Here is a 24,523-nt window from a genome sequence, read left to right as displayed (position 1 = left end):
TCAAAATTAGTTTGATGATCTGAAACATGCAAGTGTGCAAGTACTTTCTCACAGCATATGTATACATTGCTTAAAAAATTCATCAAACCACCCAAGACCACCAAGATGCCAAATTACAGTTATTTACTCACATTCCTGAACAGAAAAACTATTTTTATTGGTTGAATCTAATGCTTGATTAACTGATTAATTTCTGACTCCTCAGAGAAGTCCATTGTGCTGGCTCAAGTGGCCTAATTTATAAAAAAAAAAAATAAAAAAATATATTAATAAAAAAAATAATATAATATATAATATAATATATATATATATATATATATATATATATATATATATATATATATATATATATATATATATATATCATCCTCTTATTGAAGTATGTGTTCACCACAGCTGTTTCCACAGCTGTTTCCATCCTTTCACATCCTTTTCTTTTCTTTCCTTTCCCTGGAAACTCTCTCTACTACTTTATCCAGCTTAATTCCAGGATTAATCTTTCTCTTCTAACAGACATCCAACTTGTGTGGCATATGCACTGACAGCATTCAACACTATTCACATACTTTACCTTTAGGATTACCCCTACTTTCTACAGAACAGTTTCTTCGCCAGAGCAATCACCACCCTGAACTCACACACTCACCCACTGTAACTGTGTAATATTATATTATTCATACTGAACAATATCTGACATTCCTATATTGTGTAATATCCAGTATTCATTCACTAGTGCAATATTCATTCACCAAGTGCAATATTCATCATCTTCATTATTATATGTATACACATATTTACTTTTCTTACAATGTACAGATGCACCAATGTACGTATATATTTTTATACATTCTATTTTTTGTATATTTTACACATTGTTTATTTCTGTATATCTCTTGATTATATTGATCATACTAGATTATAATATTTTCATAATATTTTTATTTTAGAGAGTTTGATTTTCTGTTACATGGCACTGAACAGGAGTGGCCCTCCAATCTCATTGTACATCCTGTATAATGACAATAAAGGCATTCTATTCTAATTCTATTCTATTCTATTCTACCTACACCATGGTAGAACAGTTTGCATCCACCTCCAATGCTCCTGGCCTTGCTTCCCTTCCACCTGTTCTTGTGCACATACAATATATTTTTTTCCTTTTATATATATATATATATATATATATATATATATATATATATATATATATATATATATATATATATATATATATATATATATATATATATATATATATATATATTAGCCAGCTTTCCCCCTTTACCAGTCATAGTCCCACAGTCACCATAACTAACCACAACAATATATTTCTATTTTTATATTAATGAATACACCCCAATCAGACATAACATTATGACCACGTGTCTAATATTGTGTTGTTCCCCCTTTTGCTGCTGTGGTATCTGCACCAAGATGTTAAAAGCAGATCCTTTAAGTCCTGTAAGTTGCGAGGTGGGGCCTCCATGGATTGGACTTATTTGTCCTGTACATCCCACAGATACTTGACTGGATTGAGATCTAGGGGAGGCTAAATCAACACCTCAAACTCATTGCTGTGCTCCTCAAACAGTTTCTGAACCATTTCTACTTTGTGGCAGGGCACATTATCCTGCTGAAAGAGGCCACAGCCATCAGGGAATATAGTTTCCATAGTGTGCAACAGTGCTTAGGTAGGTGGTACATGTCAAAGTAACATCCACATGGATGGCAGGACATTGCCCAAAGCATCACACTGCCTCTGCTGGCATGCCTTCTTCCCATAGTGCATCCTGGTGTCAGGTGTTCTCCAGGTAAGCGATGCGCACGCACCTGGCCATCCACCATTTGATGTAAAAGAGAATGTGATTCATCAGACCAGGCCACCTCCTTCCATTGCTCCGTGGTCCAGTTCTGATGCGCATGTTGTCCATGCCCATTGTTGGCACTTTTGCTGGGTGACAGGGTTCAACATGGGCACCCTGACTGGTCTGTAGCTATGCAGCCCCATATGCAACAAACTGTGATGCACTGTGTATTCTGACACTTTTCTATCAGAACCAGCATTAACTTTTTTCATCAATTTGAGCTACAGTAGCTTGTCTCTTGGATCGGACCACACGTGCCAGCCTCCACTCCCCACGTGCATCAGTGAGCCTTACTCACCCATGACCCTGTCGCTGGTTCATCAGTGTTCCTTCCTTGGACCACTTTTGATAGATATGGACTGATTCAGACCAGGTTCTGGAGATGCTCATCATCCAATCATCTAGCCATCACAATTTGACCTTTATCAAACTTGCACAAATCCTTATGCTTGCCCATTTTTCCTGCTTCTAACTCAACTTTGAGGAAAAAATGTTCACTTGATCCCTAATATATCCCCACCCACTAACAGGTGCCATGATGAAGAGATGGAGAGAGATGGGTATTATCCACTTCAGTCAGTGGTCATAATGTTATGTAAATCTAGAAATATTTATTATAAAGGCTCATTTCTCATCATGGGCACATTTTTAGACATTTTTTTCTATATGGCACTAGATACAGTATAAAATGAATAAAGTCCTCAAAGTTCCCGGATACCTTGAATGCGTGAAATATTTCTCTTTCAGCCATATCATTAGGGCATATTGCTGCCTCTAGAGCCCTGCTGCTGGCAAAATTAAAAAAGCTTTAACTTTCAGACATCCTGTTAACCATGAAGAGAGACATTTCTTAGTCTGTGATTTTCTGACTACCAGGTGAGACCTCACTAACTGAGAACTTTCCAGTCTGTTCTTATGGGTTATTTGAAGTCATGTTCAACATTTCTCTGGATGAACCATTGATGTCAGACCAGCTGAAGGCTGAACTCAATCCACTGGTCATCACAATTTTGTCAGCCTCTTCACTGCCTTCGTCTCCAATCCCCTTTCATGTTCTACAGGTACACATCATTTTATTTAGTTTTTTATTGCTGTATGTGTGTGAATTGTTTTTCTCACTTAATTTACCTTTTCTGAAAGAATATAAGGGTTTCCACTTTCAGCACTGAGTCATTTTCTGGTTTATTTCTTTTTTCAGGAGAAATGCATGCCGGTGTATTGCCAGTATAAGTTCCATAATTTGAATGTACACAGGACAAAGTATCACAAGCAAGATGCAAGCATCCACTTCAGAGATGTGAATGTAATCTTGACTGGTTTGATAAGTCCGAAAGAACTGTATGAGTTCCTGTCTGGCCCACCTCTGGAGATTGAAGTTCATGATCGTGACAGAAAATTGGAAGAAACACTGAAAACGCCAAAACTTGGAACTGTGTCAGAGGATGATATCCAGTGCAGGGGATCAGTATTACAGCAGAAGACAGTGGCCATTAATACTCATGGGATTGCAAAACTAAATCTCTCGGAGCTACTAGTGGGGAAGAAAAGTCTGAAGGTGTGCTTGCCAATTAAATGCAGCCCTTTGCCTACCCCACTGGACAGGGAGCGAACCCCAAATAAGAGGAGGATGTCAGCGATGCCAATGCCACAAGGCCATTATTATGCTGCCAACTCTGAACTCAAAGTCAAAGTTGAGATAACTTGCCCGCTCAGTGTCCAGAATGACAGTTGTGATGCAGAATCCTGTAAGGGTCAATTTGGGCGCATCATCTACCTCTTTGGATACAGCAACTCCTCTGTGATGACCAAGCTGAAGTCAGAGATCCTACAAATCAATGCAGCAGCTTTCCATCTGGGCTCACGCTCACTGGAAAATGTAGAGACAGCCCTGTCAAATTACCTAATGAATTTCAAGCCCAATGAGACCAAGGATCTGGATTTCGTTTCAGGGTTTCATGTGATAGATAAGAAGACACACATCTTTGTTCTTGAAGGGCTTAAACAAAAAGCAGTGAAGAGACTTTGGCAAGCCATTCCTATGAAGTAAGCCAATCCATGTTGTCTTGTCCCAACAGCCGGTGTTAACAGTTTTCACCTGTGCTGTCTGCTGGATAAAGTGTTTAGATTCCAGTGAGAGTGCTGTGTGTGATGTTTTGCAGACTAAGTGGGAGTGAGGAGGAGCAGGTGATAGTCCTCTATAATTCAAACCTGGCTTTCTTCAGACGCATCTATGATTCCCTAGATGTGAGCCTGAGTCCTGTCTGCCTGAGTCAGTCACTGGAGGCCATCATGAAAAAGTCTCAGATCTACATTAGAGGCACGATCCCCCAACCCTGTTTTCAGGCTTTGTCAAGGTACTCCTAAAGTGAAATTGTAACTGAATTAGACATATTTATGTTAAGAGAATAATGGTCGCAGCGGGACAAGCCATAAACACACGACTGATATATAATCAGAGTAAAAATTCTGTTTATCCACAACAACCTTAGCTTTTGTTTAGAGTTGTGTTTCTGGCAACTATAATGTTACTCGATGGTAGTAACTCTAATGTTCGCTCATTTTTTACATTTTTATTTGGTCTTCACCAGCTTCCATTTGCATGCGACCCTTCAGTAAAAATTAAAGCTAAAGATCCATCAGTGAAAACACAAGTTAATAAAAGTGAGCAGAGCATTAAAGCTGCAAGTTGTTAAACCAGAACAATGAGCTGAAAGAAAAATTAGCCTATATTTGGTTCAAATTCTTATGAGTTCACATTAACTGACTGCTTTCACCTTATACAGTCACTGGATGTCTTTGCATCTACAATTGTTTTAAATTTATATATACAGTGACTGTGTGGGTGGGCTCAGTTTCACAGCCAGATTCAGCTCTTGCTTCACTAACCAGTGAATAACGTCACAGTTCATATACAGTATTTCATATACAATCTTTGGTTCTGTTATAACTAACGGTCTAATTGTTAAGTACTCACTGGTAACTTCACTATTGAAGGATCTTATCAAAATTAATATTTCAAATAAAGCAAACACATTTGAATCTGACTGTATAAAATTGACAATTATCTTTATTTCCTAGGTTAAGCCAGCTTTGTCAAGTAAAGCAGTTTAAAGAGGTGGTGGAGTACAACCTCTTCCCCTCAGCTGACATGATTCTCAGCCTGAGCAGCGTATTTGGCTCATACACTGACCAGCAGGAGCAGAAAGTCGTGGCAAATGCTGAAGGGGACATTCCCACTCCGCCTGTCAGGATGAAAAATCACGGGCCGATCAGCGCACATAACACAGAGTACATCAAATGGAAAAAGAACAGGCAGCAAAAGTTGAAAGACTTCATTCAGGTGTGTGATCCTAAAGTACTGTATTCTGACTTGAATCTGGATTATTAACAGATCCACTCATGTGTTTCATTATATTCCAGGAAAATATTAAAAAGGTGCGAGAGCAAAGTGAGCAGTTGCAGAAGCCAGAGGCTGCAGTGTTACGGATAGATGAGACTGTAGGTAGACCAGCACACAACTACAGCATCCAGACCTTCAACTCAAACCAGCAAGCTAAGGAACTGCTCTGCAAAGAGATGGCCAAGGTCTGTGTAGCACCAACATACAGTATATGGTGTCTCTAATATATCAGGATGTAGAATGGTACACAGAAAGTACCATCACATCCAGTCACATCACAAAGACATACAAATATCACCCTGAATTCAGCTTACCACTTTTTTTTTTTTTTTTTTTAAATACAGTAATTACAAATGAAGCCTGCAAACTAGTTTTAGCTGAAAAATGTGTCTTTCTGACAGGTCAGTGCACTTCTAAAGAGCCTGCTGTTTCAACACTTTCATCAACCCAGCATATTTCTGTAGCCCGGGGGATAGGTTACTCATAACGCCCCAATTTTCTTCAAATCCACCTTTCTGTGTGGAGTTTGCATGTACTCCCCTTGTTTGCTTGGGTTTTCTCCGGGTACTCCGGTTTCCTCCCACAGTCCAAAGAAATGTGGAGTTAGGTTAGGTTTATTGGTTATTCCAAATTGCCCATAGGTGTGAATGTGAATGGTTGTCTCTCTCTATGTGTTGGCCCTGCAACACCTGTTTGTACAGGGTGTACCCTGCCTCTCGCCCTGTGACAGCTGGGATAGTCTCCAGCCCTCCCCGTGACCCTGACCAGGATAAGCAAAAGAGGATGGATGGGTTTACACTGCTGTTGTTTCTTAAAATTTAAATGTATTTAAATGTATTTTATGTAAAAAAAAAAAGAAAAAAAAAAGTATTTCATTTAAAAAAAAAAAAAAATCAAGAAGCTGCATCTTCACAATCATAAAGTCTGCATGCATTTCTTTTTGAAGCTGTTCATCTCAAACACTTGAATCAGTCAAACTTCATTAGTAAATGAAAAAAATATGTACACATATAATGAGAAATTGTTTACTGGCGTGGAGATCTCAAGCAACTTTCTACTAATAGATATTTGTACATATCAGCTAAAAATTCTACATTTCATTTATTTTCAAACATGGTCGGTAAAAAAACGTAAATTTAAAATTTGACAAGAAGAAAACCATCATTCTATTATATTAGTATATTAGTACATACATAATGAACATAAGTAATGCCATCTTTTTCTGACTGCCTCAGGTGCCTGGGCGCAGGTTTACCTACAGTCAACAGTATAACAGTGCAACGGTGGAACCGGGAGACGCTCCATCTAAAACCAACTCCAGAGCTTCTTCTGCCTCTACATTTTGGAATACTAGTATGAGCACGTCCAAAGTGCACCCTGGTCATCCAGATGAAGCTCGTGTGGAAGAGCTGAGGGAGGTAAAGTTCATAGGGTGTAATATAACGTGACTAATAATATTAGACCTCCTGTTGCTTCAGCTGTCCTGGACACACAATTCTTTATTGTCCCAGTGGCAGTAACAAAAACATGTTTAAGCTCTTTGAAACATCTGCTAAAAGGTATGTGATGATAGTGTGTGTTTGTGGTTGATAATACTAACATTCAGTGTGCTTCCAGCCATGGAGGGAGAACATCCTTCATGCCAACATACTGAAACCCAAACTTTCTCGAGACACATGGGCCTGGAATCTGCGCTATGAGGACTTTGAGCGCTACAGGAAACCTCCGAGGTTCTTCAGCAACTCTCCTGTGACCATTTACCTGGCTGGTATGGACCCCATTAAGGAACTTTAAGTACTTAATAGCTGAAGTGCAGGATCTTTAAGTGCCTTTAAATGCACTCTTACCCACTGAAGTATCAAAAGTGTAACAAGGTCCTCCTGTGCAAAAGTCTTGAGCTGCTCCACATTTCTTTATAGCTTGCTAGGAAAATAGGTGCAGCCTCACATGGCACGCAGAGAAAAAAAACACTGACTGCCCTTCAGCTGCCTCCCAGTAATGTGAACTGCTGTGCTGTTGAATGGCAGAAATGAATGAACTGTCATAACTGAGATGAAGTTGTTACATCTATGTTTTAGTAGATAAGCCGCTTTGCAGCTGCAGCCTCATCCGGCCTTTAGTGTTAATTAGTGGGAGCCAGATCATGAGGACTTTTTATTACACACTCACCTTACTATTCTGGAGTAAAAAAAGAGAACCTAATTAAGCAAATGACAGCTAATTAGACTTGGTCATTTATGCATTTATTAACCAACATTGCATATGTATCTGTGAGGAGAACAAGTATGCGAGCCTGCCCCTTGTGCAGCAATAATGGCAACTAAACGTTTCCAGTAGCTGTCTTGGAAGAATTTTACACCATTCCACACACACACACACCACATTCAACTCTGCGATGATGCTGTTTTCACACATGAAATGCTTGCTTCAGGTTATTCCACAACACTTCTCTTTGATTAAGGTCAGAACTTTGATTTGGTCATTCCAAAATAATATCTTTATTAATCTCTGACCATTCTTGTGACATTTGGTCTCATCTGCTGACAGGAAAAATTGTACTTTTAGGAGAGCAGTGGTTTTTCTTCACTACCCTGACACAGCAATTGTGCAGATGACTTGTGCAGATGTTGGCACGGCTTCAGAAATCATTTTCATGCCATGATTCACTTTTATAAATCCGTGCTTTGAAGATCACATGTTGATCTGTGTGGTCTTTGATGAAAACAGGGTGCCTAGGCACCCATCTTGGATCTAAGGGGGTTATTTTAAAGCCCCCATCTAAATAAATAAGGAGAAACTTTGTCACTGGGACATTGATGTATACAAGTGTTCTGTTAAACAGTCAAGTCTGATAAACACTGCTTGAAAAGTTTTCCCTCAAGGTTCACCTTCCTTTCCCTTCACGGCTATGTATTCTTGGTTCATTTTCCTCAATAACTGTTTAAATGGGTTCTCTTATTCCACCTTTCAGAAAAATTAAATAATGTTTTACTTCACAGTCATACAAAAATAAAGAAAGTTACACTGTAACTCAAGCATGTCATGAAGTCACCAGGTTTCACTTAAAGTCCACATGACAGATGCAAAGCACCCAAGAATTAGCACAGAAAGGATACGGAGAGAGAAAATTACAGTTAGTTAAAATATAACTGACTTAAAATTGTGACTTATTTATATGAACTGATTAAATTATTTTAAATCTCAGTGGCTTGAAAGTTAGATGCAGGGGTTCCAGCGGATGATGTATCCCAGCACGCCAGCAGGTTGTCAGACAGAAATAAACAACGGCAAATGGAGGCAGTTAACAAAAACCACAACACAGCACTCGAATAAGGTTTTAAACATTCACAACAGAGGGCATCATCTTTAATGCATTTTCAAAAGACAGTTTTCCTTTCATATGTAAGTACACCATGGAACTATTTTGCTGCGGCACAAAGGCAGATCTCTGATCTGTCCAGCCAACAAAAAAAAAAAAAAAAAAAATTGCTTAGATTTCAACACTGTTATGAATTATGATCCTGAATGAGTTTCTATGCTGGAGTTATTAAAGCATAAAAATAAATTCCTGTGAAATGGTGTGCTGTGAACCAAGGCTTTGACTGGAGCCATTAATATGTCTGGTAACGTTGAAAAAGACATACTGATTTCATGAGTTTTATGTGTTTTGTTCTGTTGGATATCTAATATTACAGTGTCTAAGTACAGATCAGAGATAGCTGTCCTACTTCACTCAAACACATATTTCCCAGAATGCCTTAATATTAAGTCAGTTACACACAGTGAGAAACAAGCCAAACAAACTGAAGTTCAGTTGAATTCACAGTTAGTGCATGTGATAACATCAGAGGTTGGGCCACAGGCTGGATGTCTGTAATTCTGACAGGGTTGAAATGTTTGCCTTTTTTCACTCTATGCAGGAGTTTTTGGTGGAGCTGTGATCCACGTTCATTTTTCTTGACCCACGAACTGTGTACAGCTTCATTCTGATCAGAGAACCAGGCTCAGCTGCCTTTTTAATAGTAAAATTGGATGAAAACATGGTAGCATACAGCATGTGGTAGTTACAGCCTACAGCCTCAAAGCCAACATCTAACAAAGCACAGAATATCCAAGAGTGGATTTTTTCCTATGACTGTCTAGGCTGCAAGCTTTTTCACAGCACTACAGGCCAGTATTGATCCATTTAGATTGAAGCTCCAGATGGCAGATATGTAAGCCAATAGATGTCTTGCTGCTGAGTAACACACTCCCACACTGAGCTGGAGAATAAATTTGGTCAGGGAGAAACTTAATTGATCTCAGCAGTGTACAGAGTTACCTGTTAATGTGTGCCATGTTCTATTTTTCCAACCCTGCTGTAAGGTAAAACCACACCACGCCTGTTAAGTTTTTCAGTTGTATGAACTTTACAGGATGAACTCTTTGGAGTTCTTGATCCGAAGAGTTAAGCGGATGTGCTGTTGATCCTCAGGAGACCGTCTGCAGCAGGAGCAGCTCCAAGCAGCCAGAGCTCAGTACAGCCGCTGGATGGAGAAGCTGCTTCCTGACGGCAGCAACATCAAGCCAGCAGACAACAGCCCCGTCCAACAATTCAAGTGTCACATGAAAGGAAACCTGGAGAGAACTCAGGATATACTGAAAGATCTGCCAAAGAAATATTCACTGAGGAAACCAGGCATGAGGCTTAAGGTACAGCATTTTCAGTCAATCTAAATGACACAAACAATCCTGAACAAAACACCACAGTTCCACAACACCAAAAAATACAGCCTTCATAGTTACTATGCAGACACATCAACTGAAACTGAACATAACTTTCATGAAGGGAAAATTTAAGCAGAACTCTTGTATTAGACTGCATTAGCTTAAGCTAGATGTGCTTAATAAAATAGCAGCTGGGTGTTCATGACTTTAAAATCTCTATCTATTTCATTGACCTGCATTTGAATGTGTTTATTCGAGGGTTGGGGATGCCCCTTAAAGTGATGAGTGAACATTATTTACTGAAATATCTGTCTTAAAGTGGTGATAATCACAAATTTTTATATTAATATTGGATAAATCTTTTAAATTTTAAATGGTTATACTTTAAAAAGCATAGACTGTATACAAAAGATGGCTACTGTGATCTCAGACCTGTCAAACCCTAAAGAATTTTTAAAGAGGGTGATATTATCAGCTAATAACACTGGCAAGCTTCTTCAGCAACCTGCATCCATAAACTCTGCAGGTGCAATAACATGGACATGCAAACAATAAATCCTAATTTAAAAAGACACTATAATTTCACTCACCAAATCAGAGCACAAACTTGTTAGATAATTGCATTAAAAATGACAAAATGAAAAAAGCACCAAGGGCACAAGTATGAACTAAAGGTCTGGTTCAGTGGCTTAAATGAGCAGAGATGATGCCTAGCATAAAATAAGGAGGCTCGAGCTTCTTGTTGTGAAAGGAGAAATTAGCCACAGAGACCAAAACATGTTAATCTAAATGGTGCAGTTGGGCATTTTAATCCACTGTTGGAACCAGGCTCAGATGGCCGTTGGAGGAACTACAGTTTTGGCATTTATGTTTAGGTTTTCAGCCCCACAGGAATTTGCTTTTTTCTTAATTACACCAAAAAGAGCTGTGGCCTGGAAGGAGTAGTCAAAACAAATAACAGTTTCAAATGACTAGCTTGAGTTGGTGAATACTGAAAGAGAGCCACACAAATATTAAATATCTGCATAATTCAAGGTTAACAGAAACTGGACTCAAACACATACTAATGTTGCTTCATGTCGACTAACCGTGTCAAGTAACAGTTTCTCATCCATTTTGCCAGCCACAGCTTTATTAAGGTAAAATGTGTCAGTGTTAACAAAAGGTAGATACAGCTTTAAAGGCCATTTACCCTACACATGCTTTCGTTTACACCTTGCTTATTGTCACGGCTTTGCTTGCAGTAAACTGTGATAACCTTTGAGCCGACAGCTGTGTTTTGTGTCACAGCCTTTACCTCAGCTGTCTGTGATAAACGTTGCTGATGACAAAGCAGAAGAAATGGAGAGAGCACCTCTGGCTCCGGGCCCGTGCATGGCCTGCAGCCTCGGAAGGAACGCCTTTCCCAGACACAGCTCTCAGTACAGCGAGTACCACTACAAGTGAGTTCAAGAGCAGTTTAAAAAGGCAGATACTGGAGAAAATGAGAAAAGGATTTCGAAGTAATATGCTCTGTTCTGTTGCCTCTTACAGTGGATTCTGTGAGCAGCATTCATTCCTATACAAGCGGATTGCCCTGCCTCTAACAGACAAGGAGAGGAACGTCTTCAGATTTCAAAAGTAGGCATCAAACATGAGGAAACATGGATCAGCTGTTCAGGAAAAAAAAACATGAAAACTGTACCCTCTGTACCGAACAGTTCATTAAAACTAGCATCTTGCAAGAGCACTTCAGACTGAGCTTCATGTAATGCCATCACAGCAGAAGTCTGATCTCAGGTGCTACCACTGAAGTCACTATTAATCCAAAATGGTTAATATCAGTATTTTTATGTGTTAATTTAATGTAGGCTCAAGCACTAATACAAGAGTGGAAATGTCAGTTAACTGATCCAAACAGTCCAATCAGAGTGCTGGGAACAGTCTTATGGTCACAGTGGAGAGCTCAGTAAGTTCTTTCAAGAGGGTGAGAACAGATGTAGGCTCTGTTCTCCAGGACCTGTTTGGCAATCTTCTTGATGTTGGCATCATCGTTCTCAGGAGAGTCTGAAAGGAATTGAGGTGGGAATCAGAAAACGAGCCACTTTATCTGGTCAGACATAAAACCCAGCATTTTGATCAGTGTGGATTATGCCACTGGTTACCTCTGGATAACTTATGAGTCATTAAAAAAATGCCGAGTGTGAAAATGAAAAGCAGCGGGTGGTTCCAGTGTTGGTATGTGGTGTTTGGTGGGGAAATTCCACAACACATGCAAGTGTTTTGTAAGCGCAGATCACAGTGCTGTTCTCAATTACCATTTTGTGTAGTACTTACGTTTTTGCAGCTGAACCATCCAGTAATTGTTCTTGAAGAAAGCATCGTTGCAGAATGTGTTTGCAAGCAGCACCTAAAAAAGGAACCACAGTGAGTGAGGGGTCATCACAAAAACTGGAAACAAAGAATCCAACTTGACAGGAGGGAAAACTAAATGTGAGAGACAAATGCAAACGTGTGTGAGTTCTATCTGCAAACCTTGTCCACATGCTCAGTCAAGTATGTGTTTTATGAGATAAACACTTTCCTGTTCCCCACTGAAATAAGTCACGTTTAAAAGGCTACCGACACAGACAGGTAGCAAATGAGCTGAAAGGTGAAAAACCAAAGATGGATCATTGCATGCACCCTCACATTTATGCCTTTTAACTACAGTGCAGACAGAGCACTGCCCATCTGAAACAGAGGATAATATGAAGCATTCGCTACCTCTTTAAAGTCTTTTTTTTTCTTAAAGTCTTTCTGTTGGGCTTTTGTTTTGCTCAGCATTGCTGTTTCTTATTACAGACAGGACTCTCCTACAGTTATGTTTACACGCTGCCATCCTGTCCTGCACCTAAATCCGCCCCGAGAACAACTGTTTTTCAAATGAAGCCCGAGCAGTACAGCTTTTACCGCTATAAAATAGTAAAGTGAAAGTAATAAAATAGACGCCGCGTTTCATTTAACAAGTCTAAGCACATGCTGATCAAAGGCCTAATTAAACACATCTGCAACTTCAAGAAAAAAAAAATGAATACAAAATAATGTGGAGACATGTAGCTGTTTTAATTGTGTTCAGAAGAAACCGACTTGCTGCAGTAAGTGAAAACAGCCAAAACAAATCACACCAGATAAGATTGAACGATTTAATAGAGCTCAACAGTGAGAAGTAAAAATCCATTCGTACTCTCTCCATAGAGACTTTGATTATGAGCCATATGTTGTAAACATCCAAAGTAAACTTACTATGAGCTACTACACTGTGAAATGATGGGATGTGCTCCTGCAGAAAGCAGGCATCTGTATGAGTTCAACCTTGTTTTAATAAAAAGGTATATTATTGGGGATGAACTACTCTACCCACAATCCTAAACTGAAACTTCTCCAATTGGTGGAGGTCACTGTTACTATGGAGATATTTAAACCCATGAACATCAGGTTGCCTAGGAACCATGAAACTTCATAAACTGTGAGAGCATTGACTGCAGTCACAAATAAGCACTTTACCATATCCATAACTAGGCTATACTTTAGCGTGCACCCCCTCCCCAAACAAACTACAAAATATATTCAAAACTATTATATAACAGTACAATAATGAAAATGATTCAATTTGAGAAGGTCTAATGTCATTCACTGTGTAATCTGGGCTTTGCAGTGCAGTATGGGATGAGTACTTCCTTCACTGTAAAAAGTAATTATGTACAAAATCTGGTAGCTTTCCTTTTTCTTTTTTTTTTTTTTTTATGCAGATCAAATTTTTTTATGGTCACGATTCACCTTGAAAGCTTTTTTGTCTCGGTTCAAGGCTTAAAACTCTTTATATAAGATTTTCTGAAACAACAGTGGAGAAAATTAATGGGAGATTCATTTCCCAAACCAGAGATACATAGACTGCTTTATACTGTAATTAAATTCAGAGACTTGTGTGTTTGGCCACATTAACAGCAAATTGTGACTGCAGTGCATTTTCAGACTGCTGGTGGCAGGTACTGCAATTCACTAATAAATCCAGGAATCTCTGCATGTGTGAGTTCGGTCTTTGTGAGAACATTTCATCCAGCCCACTTCAGATTTGGTGTGGGCATTGTTGGGGACCTGAGTAAGTGCTGTGCTGAATGCGATTTCTCATACTTTGGTTAAAAGTTGTTTCTCTTGGCGGCGTTTTCCCTCGAACAGCTCATCGAAGGGACAAGTGTTTACTTGTCCAGCTATTTTAAAGAGAGCTGAACAAGTAAATATTCTTTGATTTCAATATTTTTTGTAATAGTTTCTTACAATGAATGACTTAAAACACTCAGTCATGTTTGGATGAGCAGTTCTCAAGTATTCATGTTAATTAATGTGCTGTCCAGAACAGCTGTTGACATGGCTACATTTCATTATGACATTAATACATACACAGGCTCTAACTACAGTTGTGTAAATTTAAATTTGTTTCCAACTCATGACATACGTAAAATAATTAACTCATAAATTCACTGTATTTATCCCTCTCACTACCCACTCCACAGGTGACACAGCTGCTGTGGTAAAGGGGCTGTAGGTCTGAGCTGGGCTCATCCTGATGCTTAAAGTCTGGGATGAGTGAGACAGCTGTTTACAGGACAGAGTAAACACGGAGGAAGTGATGTATACAGTAATCTGGTGAGGCTGGTGGAAAACTGCTTCCACTGTGACAAACAGTCGGGTTCAACATGAATATTTATTCTGGGTGTATGCTAGGCCTCTAAACTATATGAAGTGGGACACACTTCCTCTTCCTGTGCACTGTACATGTAGCTTGTCCCATAATGATTAATACAAGATTTCAGGCAGGTTGCTTTTTCCTCTCATTGTGCTACGGGGCCCTGACTCAATAACTGATCTTCTGTGTGAGTCTGTGTAGCGTCCAAACCTCATGGTCGTGGTTCCTGAGACCGATGCTGATGGAGCGGCTCGCTCTGGACAGGACGGCCGTCATAGCGTACATGTTGATCAGCACATCTGCTACTCTCTTCAGGATGAGCTGCTCGTCCACTATGGTCTGACATAATCAGGGGAGAAAAAGTCAGCAGCAATGAACTTGTCCCACAGCTTTGAGAAAACACTTGAAAAAATACATAAAAACATATCTGAATACTATAAATGGAGTGAATAAATTTACATCATTTCCATTTCCCTCTGGATTTCAGAGTAAGCTAGCAACAGCGGTGCAGCAGCTTGGGAGTGTCTGGTCCATTAGCACGTAGTGCTAAGGAATGATTTCAAACTTGTTGAGCTTATTCTGCATTTTAACACTACAGATTATCATTCCAGTAATGATGGTGACTCAGCACTGCAGTACAATTACAGCAATTCTTCCTCTGAAACACAAACACTGAGCTGTTGGCACACAGTCAATCATTGCTTTCATTTAGCTGATCTTCAGGTCCAGAGCAGCAATTTTCTACATAAATGCATCAGTTCCTCCACTCTACCTCCGTCTTAATAGCTTTTTCCTATTTTCCTGAAAATATCTTTAAAGAAAAAAAAAAAAAAAAGGATTTGCATGTGTTGTTAATCATCAAACTTTTCACTGCTTATTTTTTCAGATTTAAGCAGCCTGAACTTCACTATTTAAACTCTTGACATATATTTAAACCCTCTCAGGAGGATCAAAACTAGACAAATGATGTAGGAACCGAGAATCTGGAAAACTAACCCACTTCCAAAAGCTTTACAGCTTCTTTGGGGAAAGCCGTGATTACAAAAGCACAGTCGCTAAAGAAAACAACACAATTTGGAGCAGCTGTCTGTCTGACAATCACCACCAAGCCTTACGAAACAACTTCTGTAATCACATAATGAACAGGAAATTTGCTCATACAAATTGGAAATGTTTTGAGCAGGAAAATCCCACAGCTGTTTTTCCAGAATCAGTCAAACGCTACCTTTCCATATCTGTACAGCAGGCTCTCCACAGTCGACCCAAAGAGGCTGACGTTCTGCTCCAGCTTCTTCGCACTCTCCTGTAAACAGAAAACGAAAACTGCTGAGCCTCGCCAAAACAGCTTATACATCTAATGCTTGCAGAAAAAAAATACACACTATTAATGCCAATTTTCTTACTTCCAAGCTGGGATGCACCACTCCATCTTTCCCAGTCAGGCCCAGGTCTACTGAAGCTCCAAGCGAGGTCTTCAGTTTCTTGCTGGCCATGCCTAGAGCAAGACCTATATTTCCTTTCTTCATCTCCCTGGAGGCAGAAATAACCATGTGGCTCTAAGCATAGGCAAAAAAACTCAATATTTCTCCTTGGAAGTGTAAACAAAACAGAGCTAAAAGGAAGGTGAATGTACAACTTAACAAAAGAAGAAAAACTGCTGAAAGCACGTTTAATATGGATCTGTCAGTGTTATTGTTACATGAAGATGGAAGTGAGTTTTTCTTCAGATTCTTACTTTATTCTCCCCGTGAGGATTTTGCCAGCATACTGCATTCCAGTGAGAGCGATGTACATCCTCAGGATTTCATTAGTCCCCTGTGGACAAACAGTGGCTTTACACTTAACAGACAAAATGTTGTGGCACTGCAGCCCAATAAGGAAAAAGAGCAGAAGGCTATGCACTTTACTAGCATCAGAAATGAAGCCCAACTGTAAAGTTACAGCAGTCCAAGCTCTGCATCATATTGTCACTGGAATATGAATGCATTCATTTGGTGATGCAGAAACTGTATAAAATGTTTATATATTGATTGATTCTAATCTGCTGCTAAGTCTCTTTTACGTTGCTGTAACTGAAACTACTAGAATACAGAAAACACACTAAAAATACCAAAGCCAGGCTTTGATAACCACCATCGTGATACCCGTCATCTCTGACTGGGGTTTTAGGTTTTGTTGAGCTAGCTGAACGCCTGGCTGCCTTCAACTTCCTTCGTAGTACACCCCTCAGGTGTGTGTGGCTGAGGCTGTGCACTGTGGGAAAGAAAGTAGGGAGCCATGCTACATAATATTTTTATATTTGAAAATTTCTATCAGTAACATGATGAGTAAAGAGGAAAACATGACTAACACTGATTCTGACTGATTCACACAGGAAAGGGTTTTGCTCATTAAGGATCTGGAGCTTTCTAAGTGCCTGAAGAAGACGTGTTATGATTTGGTGCTATAAACAAAACTCAACTGTTAACTCCCAACTTCATGGACGAGCAGCTTTGATTTCAAAGTCAAATGTTCCACCTGGTGGTCGCTGATGGAATGAATCATCTGAACAGAGCGACTGCAGCCCAGCATCTTTCAAACAAAGATCCTACAAATACTGGATTTCAAACGCCCAACCACCACATGACGTTTTAACTTCCCGTCATTCAGTTTAGTTACAGTGTAGCAGCAGCACGAGTAACATTTTATCTTGTATTTGCTTACATTTTGGAAGATAAGGTTCACTAAAGTAACCGTTTTTATTGATGTATACAGTTGGATGCACCAGTGGGCATATGCTTGGTGTGTTATGGAGGGGAAATTCATCTTAATTATGGCTGGTTAGAAACATGAAGGGCAGACAAGTTTTGTTTTTTTGAGAGGAAAACTTCAACAAATACATATGCACTAGGTTTAGCACAAACCAAGAGTATATCTAGCCCTCAAACAAACACTCATTTATGAGTACCTCAAAGATGGGCAGGATGCGACAGTCCCTGACGTAGCGCTCAAAGGGATAGTTCTTAGTATATCCCAAACCTCCGAGCACTTGAAGAGCCTCGCTCACACAGATCCAGCCTCCCTCTGAGCTGAACACCTGTACAGAAGATGAGGAACGCGCACACCATGAGTTGTTTCATAAAGGTTTCATGTAAATAAAGTCAGACGACAAGAGCAGTCCAACCTTGACCATGGCTGCCTCCACAGAACAGTCTGGAAGGCCCGGTCTGTCCATCATCCCTGCCGTCAGGTACGCCATGCTCTCCATCACGAAGGCATTAAGGGCCATTGTTGCAAACTTGTCCTACAGTAAACATAGAAATCACACTATTTAGTCACTTCTGAACACACTGGAAGGTGTCACAAGATTTCGGTGAGGGGAAAGTTGAGCATACCTGGATCATACCAAACTCACTCAGGCTTTTGTTAAACTGCTTCCTGGTCACAGCGTACTCGGATGTCAGCTCTACAGAAAGTCACACAGAGAAGTCAAACCTAAGAAATATTACAACACTCACAAATGTAAGCTGCTAACCAGTTAAATGCTGAGTGCTTACCTATCAGCTTTTTAATCATTCCGGCACAGGAGCTGCCCATACTGAACCTCCCTGAGTTCAGGATGTTCATGGCGATCTGTCCAACATAAAGCACATGCTTGCAAAACTTTACATATGCATGCACAACAAATGAAGCTGGTGTTACAGCTTACCTTGAATCCACCTCCAACTTCTCCTATCACGTTCTCAACTGGTACTGGGACATTGTCAAAGGACAACTCACAGGCTAAAAAAAAAAAAAAAAAAGTTGAAACATAAATGGCATGAAAACGGCTCAAACTCGACCAAACTCACTTTAAGTGTTCATGAAAGGCTTACTGTTGGATCCCCTGATGCCCAGTTTGTCCTCAGGCTTGCCGCTGGTGATCCCCCCAAAAGCCCTCTCCACAATGAATGCAGAAATCTTGTCTTTCTTCACACCATCTACTTCCACCTCAGTTCTGGCAAACACTGTCATGATGTCCGCCATCCCTCCATTAGAAATCCAGAACTGACAACACAAATCAAGAGACACAGGACCTGAAGTTAGTTGGAAGCAGAGGCGAAGCCTGGATAAAACTTTAGCAAAAAACGATTCCTCTCACCTTGGAGCCGGTGATAAGATAATGCTTTCCATCTTCAGACAGGGTTGCTCGGGTCTGAATGGAGGCTGCATCACTTCCACTGTAAAGGCCAGACTTAGTGTAAGTGAAGCAAAGGCAGCTATATGCTGCAACACACAGTGAGATGCTATCATGGTTTTATCCTAGTTATAGAAAGTTCTCATGTGTGATGGACTAGAAAGTGTTAAGTTTGGGTGAAACATCAAATTTTGTTTTCAATGACAACTTTGGCTTGAAGTGATTTGAAAAGCGTCCAAACTCACTGTTTAGTTCAGCTCAGCATTTATCAGTAAAAGCAGAAACTGTGAGACTGAAAACTATAGACTCCTTAACCACTTATATAAATCTCAGCTGTACTTTAAACACAGTTCTGAACACATGATGTGTCTGGATGTCAGCAACTGTCATTTTTGTGCTGCTTATTGGTTTTCTGAAAGCCTCAGAGCAGCAACAACCAGGCTACATTCAAAGTCACTTAAATCAACTTTCCTCCCCATGTTTACTGGCCTAAATGACTTTGACACTGAGTTGCTGCCATGTGATTGGATGCTTTGATATTTGCATTAATAGCAGTTCAGAACACTGAGTTGTGTATTTCAAAGTAAGCCCATCTGTGCATCGCTCTGATGTAGGAGCAGAAAAAGAGAACACTATAAATGGCACGTAAATGATGTTTCAGTGTCTTTACCTTCCAGGCTCTGTCAGGCAGAAAGCTGCAATGTGTTCCCCTGAGGCTAGCTTTGGCAGATACTTCTGCTTCTGGGCTTCACTGCCTGCTATCAGGATCCCCTGAGAGCCCACAAAGCTGTTAGCAAACCCCTCCAGTTTGTCCACATCACAGACACAACTCTGTCAGAGTATTTTATTTTTACCTTCAGTCCAATGGCTTGATGAGCAGCCAGTGTGACAGCAATAGAGCCATCTAAGGCTATGATCTCATTCAGTCGTGCATAAATGGTGTTGGACAATCCAAGACCCCCTGGGATTGAAAAACAAATAATAAACAATAAAAACTTACTGCCCTTTAACTTATACTAGTGAGACACAATACGGCAGTTTCTGCATTTCCATCTAGAGCGGATGTGTGTCAGAAATAGCTGTGGTGCCACGATAAAGTCAGGATCGCACTAATGGTTCAGAGAAACTCCACTATGGTCAGTACGTAACTCATGTTACAAACCCTGTGACCTCCTGTCCTGAGGCTGAGCTTGTGTCTCCTCCGGTTCTTGGACGGGGGATCTTTTGTGCATAAGGTGAATGTGTTAATGTTTTCACCAGGAGGCGCACACTAAAACTGTACTGTTGGACGTTAGTTTTACTGCTTCTGCCTGTATGTCTGATTGAATTTGACTGGACAGTGCTACACACATCTTCTAGTAACCAGTTAAGCCATTAAGAAAGTATTAACTAGCTGAGACACTTGGTGAAACCTAAATGAGTATGGCACTGTGCAAAAGTCTTGAGCCACCCCTCATTGCTTTATATTTCATTTCCAAAGAGTCAGACTTTATTATAGTCTTGAGCACTAGTTCTCTGGGCTTTCTGAAGGTCTTTCAAAGTTTTACTTTGAACATCGGCTGCTTTTTCAATCTTTTTCAGTCCGGTCCTTGTACCTGACCATTTTCAGAGAAATATTTTTTTTGTCTATTAAACCACTTGAATCAAGCACCTAACTGAAGGAATGAACCTGTATTGTCTGCATATAACTTAGCAAAGAACTAATTAGGCACTCAGGCAGTTACAAAAACATAATTTGTTCCCATTTCTTTAGTTGATTATCTATGAAAAATGCCAAAGAGAGTTTGACAGGCTCTCTCTCTCTCTCTCTCTCTCTATATATATATATATATATATATATATATATATATATATATAATTTTTGCACCAACAAGGTGATTCCCACAGAGCTATAAGCTGAAAACTTGGCAAATCACAGTATGTTGTGCATTGTGTCCTTAAACTGAACTGGAAACTGGACAAAAGGAGGAGAAAAGAAAAGGCTGCAGGTTCAACGGTATTTGAGCAGTATCTGAAACCTCAGAAAAAACGCAGCAAAGACCTGATATAGGACTGAGAGATGCATCTGGTCCTTCAGCTGATCCATTTACTGTTTGCTGAAGTCTCATCAGAAATGGTCTCAGCGGAAGGGTGGCTGCCAATAAGCTATTCTTCAGGAAGGAAAACAGGGAGGAAAGGCTGAGGCCAAATTACACAAGAACTGGACTGAAAATCAGTGTCAATAGATCTTATGAAGAGATGAATACAAATTTGTAATTTCTGGTTCAAATAATCAACAGCAGCACGGTGACGCGGTGGTTAGCACTGCTGCCTCAGAGCTAGAAGGACATCTAAAGTGCCTGGGTTTGATTCCACCTTGGACCGGGCCTCTCTGTGTGGAGTTTGCATGTTCTCCCCGTGTGTGCGTGGGTTTTCTCCGGGTACTCTGGTTTCCCCCCACAGTCCAAAGACATGCAGTTACTGGGGTTAGGTTAATTGGTGATTCTAAACTGCCCATAGGTGTGAATGTGAGTGTGAATGGTTGCCTGTACAGGGTGTACCCTGCCTCTCGCCCTATGACAGCTGGGATAGGCTCCAGCCTCCCACGACCCTGAACAGGATAAGCAGAAGAGGATGGATGAATAATCAATAATTTGTATGGAGGAGGTCAGGAGAGAGGTACAACAGTGGAGGCTCTGTCATGGTTTGGGCTGCATTTCAGTGAGTGGTGTCGGGGATCTTGTCAAATCTGATGGAATTATGAATGCAGAAAAGTACAACCAGATTTTAATCCAACATGTAATATTATCTGCAAAGTGTCTGAATGGCAACAGCTTCACTTTTCAGCACGACAATGATCCCAAAAACTGCCAGTGCAGTAAAAGCAGGATAGAAAAAACACACAGTGGACACTAGCAGCCATAGTTCAGCTGCCCCAGAGCCCCTTACTCATCATTACTGAAGCAGTGTGGGATCATCCAGACTGTCGGACTTGTATAAACTCTGTCGTTACCTTATATACTGTATTTTTATTTATGTTTGCACGTTTCAATAAATCACTGAACATATTTCCCATTTTCCAAGCAAAATGTAAAGAAATTAGGCTCCAGACTTCTGGACAGTATTGTGACTCACTAGCTTGAAACCACAGATTGTATATGAAATGTGGACACAGCCTCTGTGATGTCCTGCAGAGCATTTTGACAGTGTGGCTCTGACTGAGAAACCAAAGGACACTGCACGCTCATACATAATGACTTGTCAATCATACGGTAGGCCGGCCCCAAAGCATCTCAGATTCATACCATCCTCGAGTGCATTTATACCATACAAGAGCTACAGGGCATAAACGCCATTTTACTAGACGTGTCTACACAATCAGGCTTCTTTGATGCAAATACAGGAGTTGCCCTCTACTGGCCATTAAAAAAAAATGCAGATTTGAGGCACTTCTGTACTGGCTTCACTTTTGAGGCCCAGAAGCTGCATCTGTTGTTTATGTATAGTGTAATGTTGAAATTTGCTAGTAGCCGTAGGAAAAGTTTTGCATGCAAGTCAAATGGCACTTGGAAAAACAAAAATCACAAATAAAAGAATGGAAGGATCAACAAACAGTGTTACAGTGTTAGTATAACTTCCAGAATAAAGCTTTTAACTTCATTTTGGGGCAAATTCACAAATAACTTCTCGATTACATTTCAAGATGGATCCCAAGAGATGACGCTTGCTTTTAGAAGGCCTTTGTTTAAAATCATCTCACCGTATTCCTCAGGAATCATGATTCCAAACAGCCCAAGATCCTTCAACCCGTTTAAAGTCTCTGGAGGGATTTTGGCCTCTTGGTCAATTTTTGCTGAGTCAACTGACAAATAAAAACAAAAACAAACAAACCCAGACATCTTAATGTCAGGCATTTAATTCCTCTGAAAAAGCATATTCATGTGTATGTATACATCTCCTGTCTGACCTTCTTCACTGAAGAATTTCTCCACCGGTGCAACAAGCTGCTTCATCTCCTCCAACTCTTCATTTCCAATTTCTGGATAAGGAAAGACTTCAGTCTGGATGAAAACAGGTGGTTTTAGAGAAGACAGGACCTACTCCTTACAGCAAAGAAAAAAAGTCATGCCACTGTTACTTCATGTGAATTTACTTAAGTTCTGAGTTATGGCTCAATGAGGATGATTTATGTTAAGGACCAGAGTCAAAATTCTCCACAGGAAATTATTTGTATATAGAGTAAACACAGGCAACATATGGACACCTGCTTATTCATTAACCCATCATGTGATGACAGAGCAAAGAATGAAATCTGCAGATAAAGCTAATGCTCATATCAAACATTAGATTGGAGAAAAACACCATCTCCCTGAATTTGACTGTGACATGGGCCAGTTTAAGTGTTTCTGAACCAGCTGATCTCTCCAACAGTCTCCAGATTTTACTCAGAATGGTGCAGATAGCACACAGTGAGCGGCAGTTCCACGTTAGCCAGCCAGGAACATAAATCTGAGACTGCAGGGGCCTGCAGGCACACCGAAAACTGGACTGGAAAACTTAAGACTGATGTGAAGAATCCCTGTTTCCGCTGAGGCTGCAGAATCAAGAGCGTGACTTCACTGAGCAAACCTGCTTTGTATCAAAAGTAGAGACTGGTGCTGATGGTGTTTCTCTTCACACTCCCTTCAAGCAATCATTGTTTAGATGCCACAGCCCAACTATGTGCTGTTGGTGACCATGTGCATCCCTTTATCATCATGTCTCTGGTTCACGTAAGAACTGAAGAAATGTCTTCAAGAAACTTAAAGAAGTCCAGTCGCTTTTTTCAAGCTCCAGAGCCTGCCAAGACCTGGATGACTGAGATCCTACGCAGACTTTATCGTCATGATTTACCATCTTTTAATTGCTTTTTCCGGCCTCTGGAAATAAATCCCGAAGAACAGCCTTGGGATGTGGTACAGTGGGAAACTGAAAGCGCAAATGTGCCGCAGGAACGGTGTGATGATTCATGTCCCCACGGAGCAGAATCTAAAGGAAGTTTTTCCACCATCATCCATCAGCTGTCTGAGAGCAGAGGATCTGGAGAATAACTGGAATGTTATCTCATTCTTTGACGTGAAACCAAGTGTTTCTGCATGCCGGCTATTTTTACTTTGAAAGATCTGACTTTCTTTCGCCATTTATGCCAAACAGGTGTACAGTGAGTTACTGTTTTCCAAAGCTATCGCTGCACTTTTCAGCTTTTACAGCCTTTTTTTTTTTTTTATTAAAAAAACGCTGTTCCTCGCACTCGCTACAAGTTAGAAAGCTAGTAAAGTTTGGGTAAGCTGAGGACTGTTTGGTTTGCATTTAGTTATCATCTAAAATGAGGTCTTTTTTTTAGACGACTTCCTGCGCCCATCACTGTCAGACTTTGATAAGACACTAAAGGCTTTCTGACAGCTCTTTCCTTTTTACCTTGTTCACCTGCCCAAGGAACAGATCCTTCGCGTATGCCAGGTGTCGTGAGTGAGTTTTAATGGTCCTCCGCTGCTGTAGCCGCAGCTCTTCTTTCCCAGCATGCCTTATGTGACAGCCAAGCAGCCGCTCTCCGATTCGAAAAGTCCGATTAAAGACTATTAATCTGTTCACATTCATCATTCTTTCAGCAGAAACCTCCTCGCTGCACTTCAGACACAACCAAATTACCTTTCACCTCTTTCTGTCCCATG

General features: G+C 40.3%; 2 protein-coding genes across 3 annotated transcripts in view; one reads left to right on the top strand and one right to left on the bottom strand.

Moving 5' to 3' along the window:
* The window catches only part of cfap92 (cilia and flagella associated protein 92 (putative)), a 15,691-nt gene extending 4,051 nt beyond the window's left edge, over nt 1-11,640 (top strand). Inside the window, exons 7-16 of the mRNA XM_030729329.1 lie at nt 2,742-2,926; nt 3,064-3,908; nt 4,025-4,219; nt 4,944-5,205; nt 5,286-5,450; nt 6,501-6,683; nt 6,883-7,033; nt 9,740-9,957; nt 11,263-11,414; nt 11,506-11,640. Of these exons, the coding sequence (XP_030585189.1) occupies nt 2,742-2,926; nt 3,064-3,908; nt 4,025-4,219; nt 4,944-5,205; nt 5,286-5,450; nt 6,501-6,683; nt 6,883-7,033; nt 9,740-9,957; nt 11,263-11,414; nt 11,506-11,596 (2,447 nt within the window). The 3' untranslated portion in view covers nt 11,597-11,640. The remainder of the gene's footprint in view (nt 1-2,741; nt 2,927-3,063; nt 3,909-4,024; nt 4,220-4,943; nt 5,206-5,285; nt 5,451-6,500; nt 6,684-6,882; nt 7,034-9,739; nt 9,958-11,262; nt 11,415-11,505) is intronic.
* On the bottom strand, nt 11,085-24,523 carry acad9 (acyl-CoA dehydrogenase family, member 9). 2 transcript variants are annotated; one of them, XM_030729330.1, is made up of 18 exons: nt 24,270-24,523; nt 22,780-22,873; nt 22,573-22,674; nt 19,688-19,794; nt 19,504-19,604; nt 18,798-18,876; nt 18,532-18,703; nt 18,366-18,439; nt 18,214-18,289; nt 18,052-18,122; nt 17,841-17,960; nt 17,625-17,753; nt 16,413-16,492; nt 16,081-16,207; nt 15,903-15,980; nt 14,888-15,016; nt 12,289-12,361; nt 11,085-12,018 (listed from the first exon to the last, which is right to left on the bottom strand). In XM_030729330.1, exons 1-18 carry the CDS (start codon nt 24,450-24,452, stop codon nt 11,918-11,920), a joined length of 1,896 nt encoding a protein of 631 aa, XP_030585190.1. In that variant the 5' UTR covers nt 24,453-24,523; the 3' UTR covers nt 11,085-11,917. The 2 variants fall into 2 exon arrangements, with proteins under 2 accessions (XP_030585190.1, XP_030585191.1); XM_030729331.1 differs by lacking the exons at nt 11,085-12,018; nt 12,289-12,361 and having other exon boundaries at nt 14,893-15,024.

Source organism: Archocentrus centrarchus, chromosome 5 (assembly GCF_007364275.1).
Source record: "Archocentrus centrarchus isolate MPI-CPG fArcCen1 chromosome 5, fArcCen1, whole genome shotgun sequence".
NCBI classification, from domain to species: Eukaryota; Metazoa; Chordata; class Actinopteri; order Cichliformes; family Cichlidae; genus Archocentrus; species Archocentrus centrarchus.
Note: the sequence above shows the minus strand (reverse complement) of the source record. Positions and strands in the feature narration are given on the sequence as shown.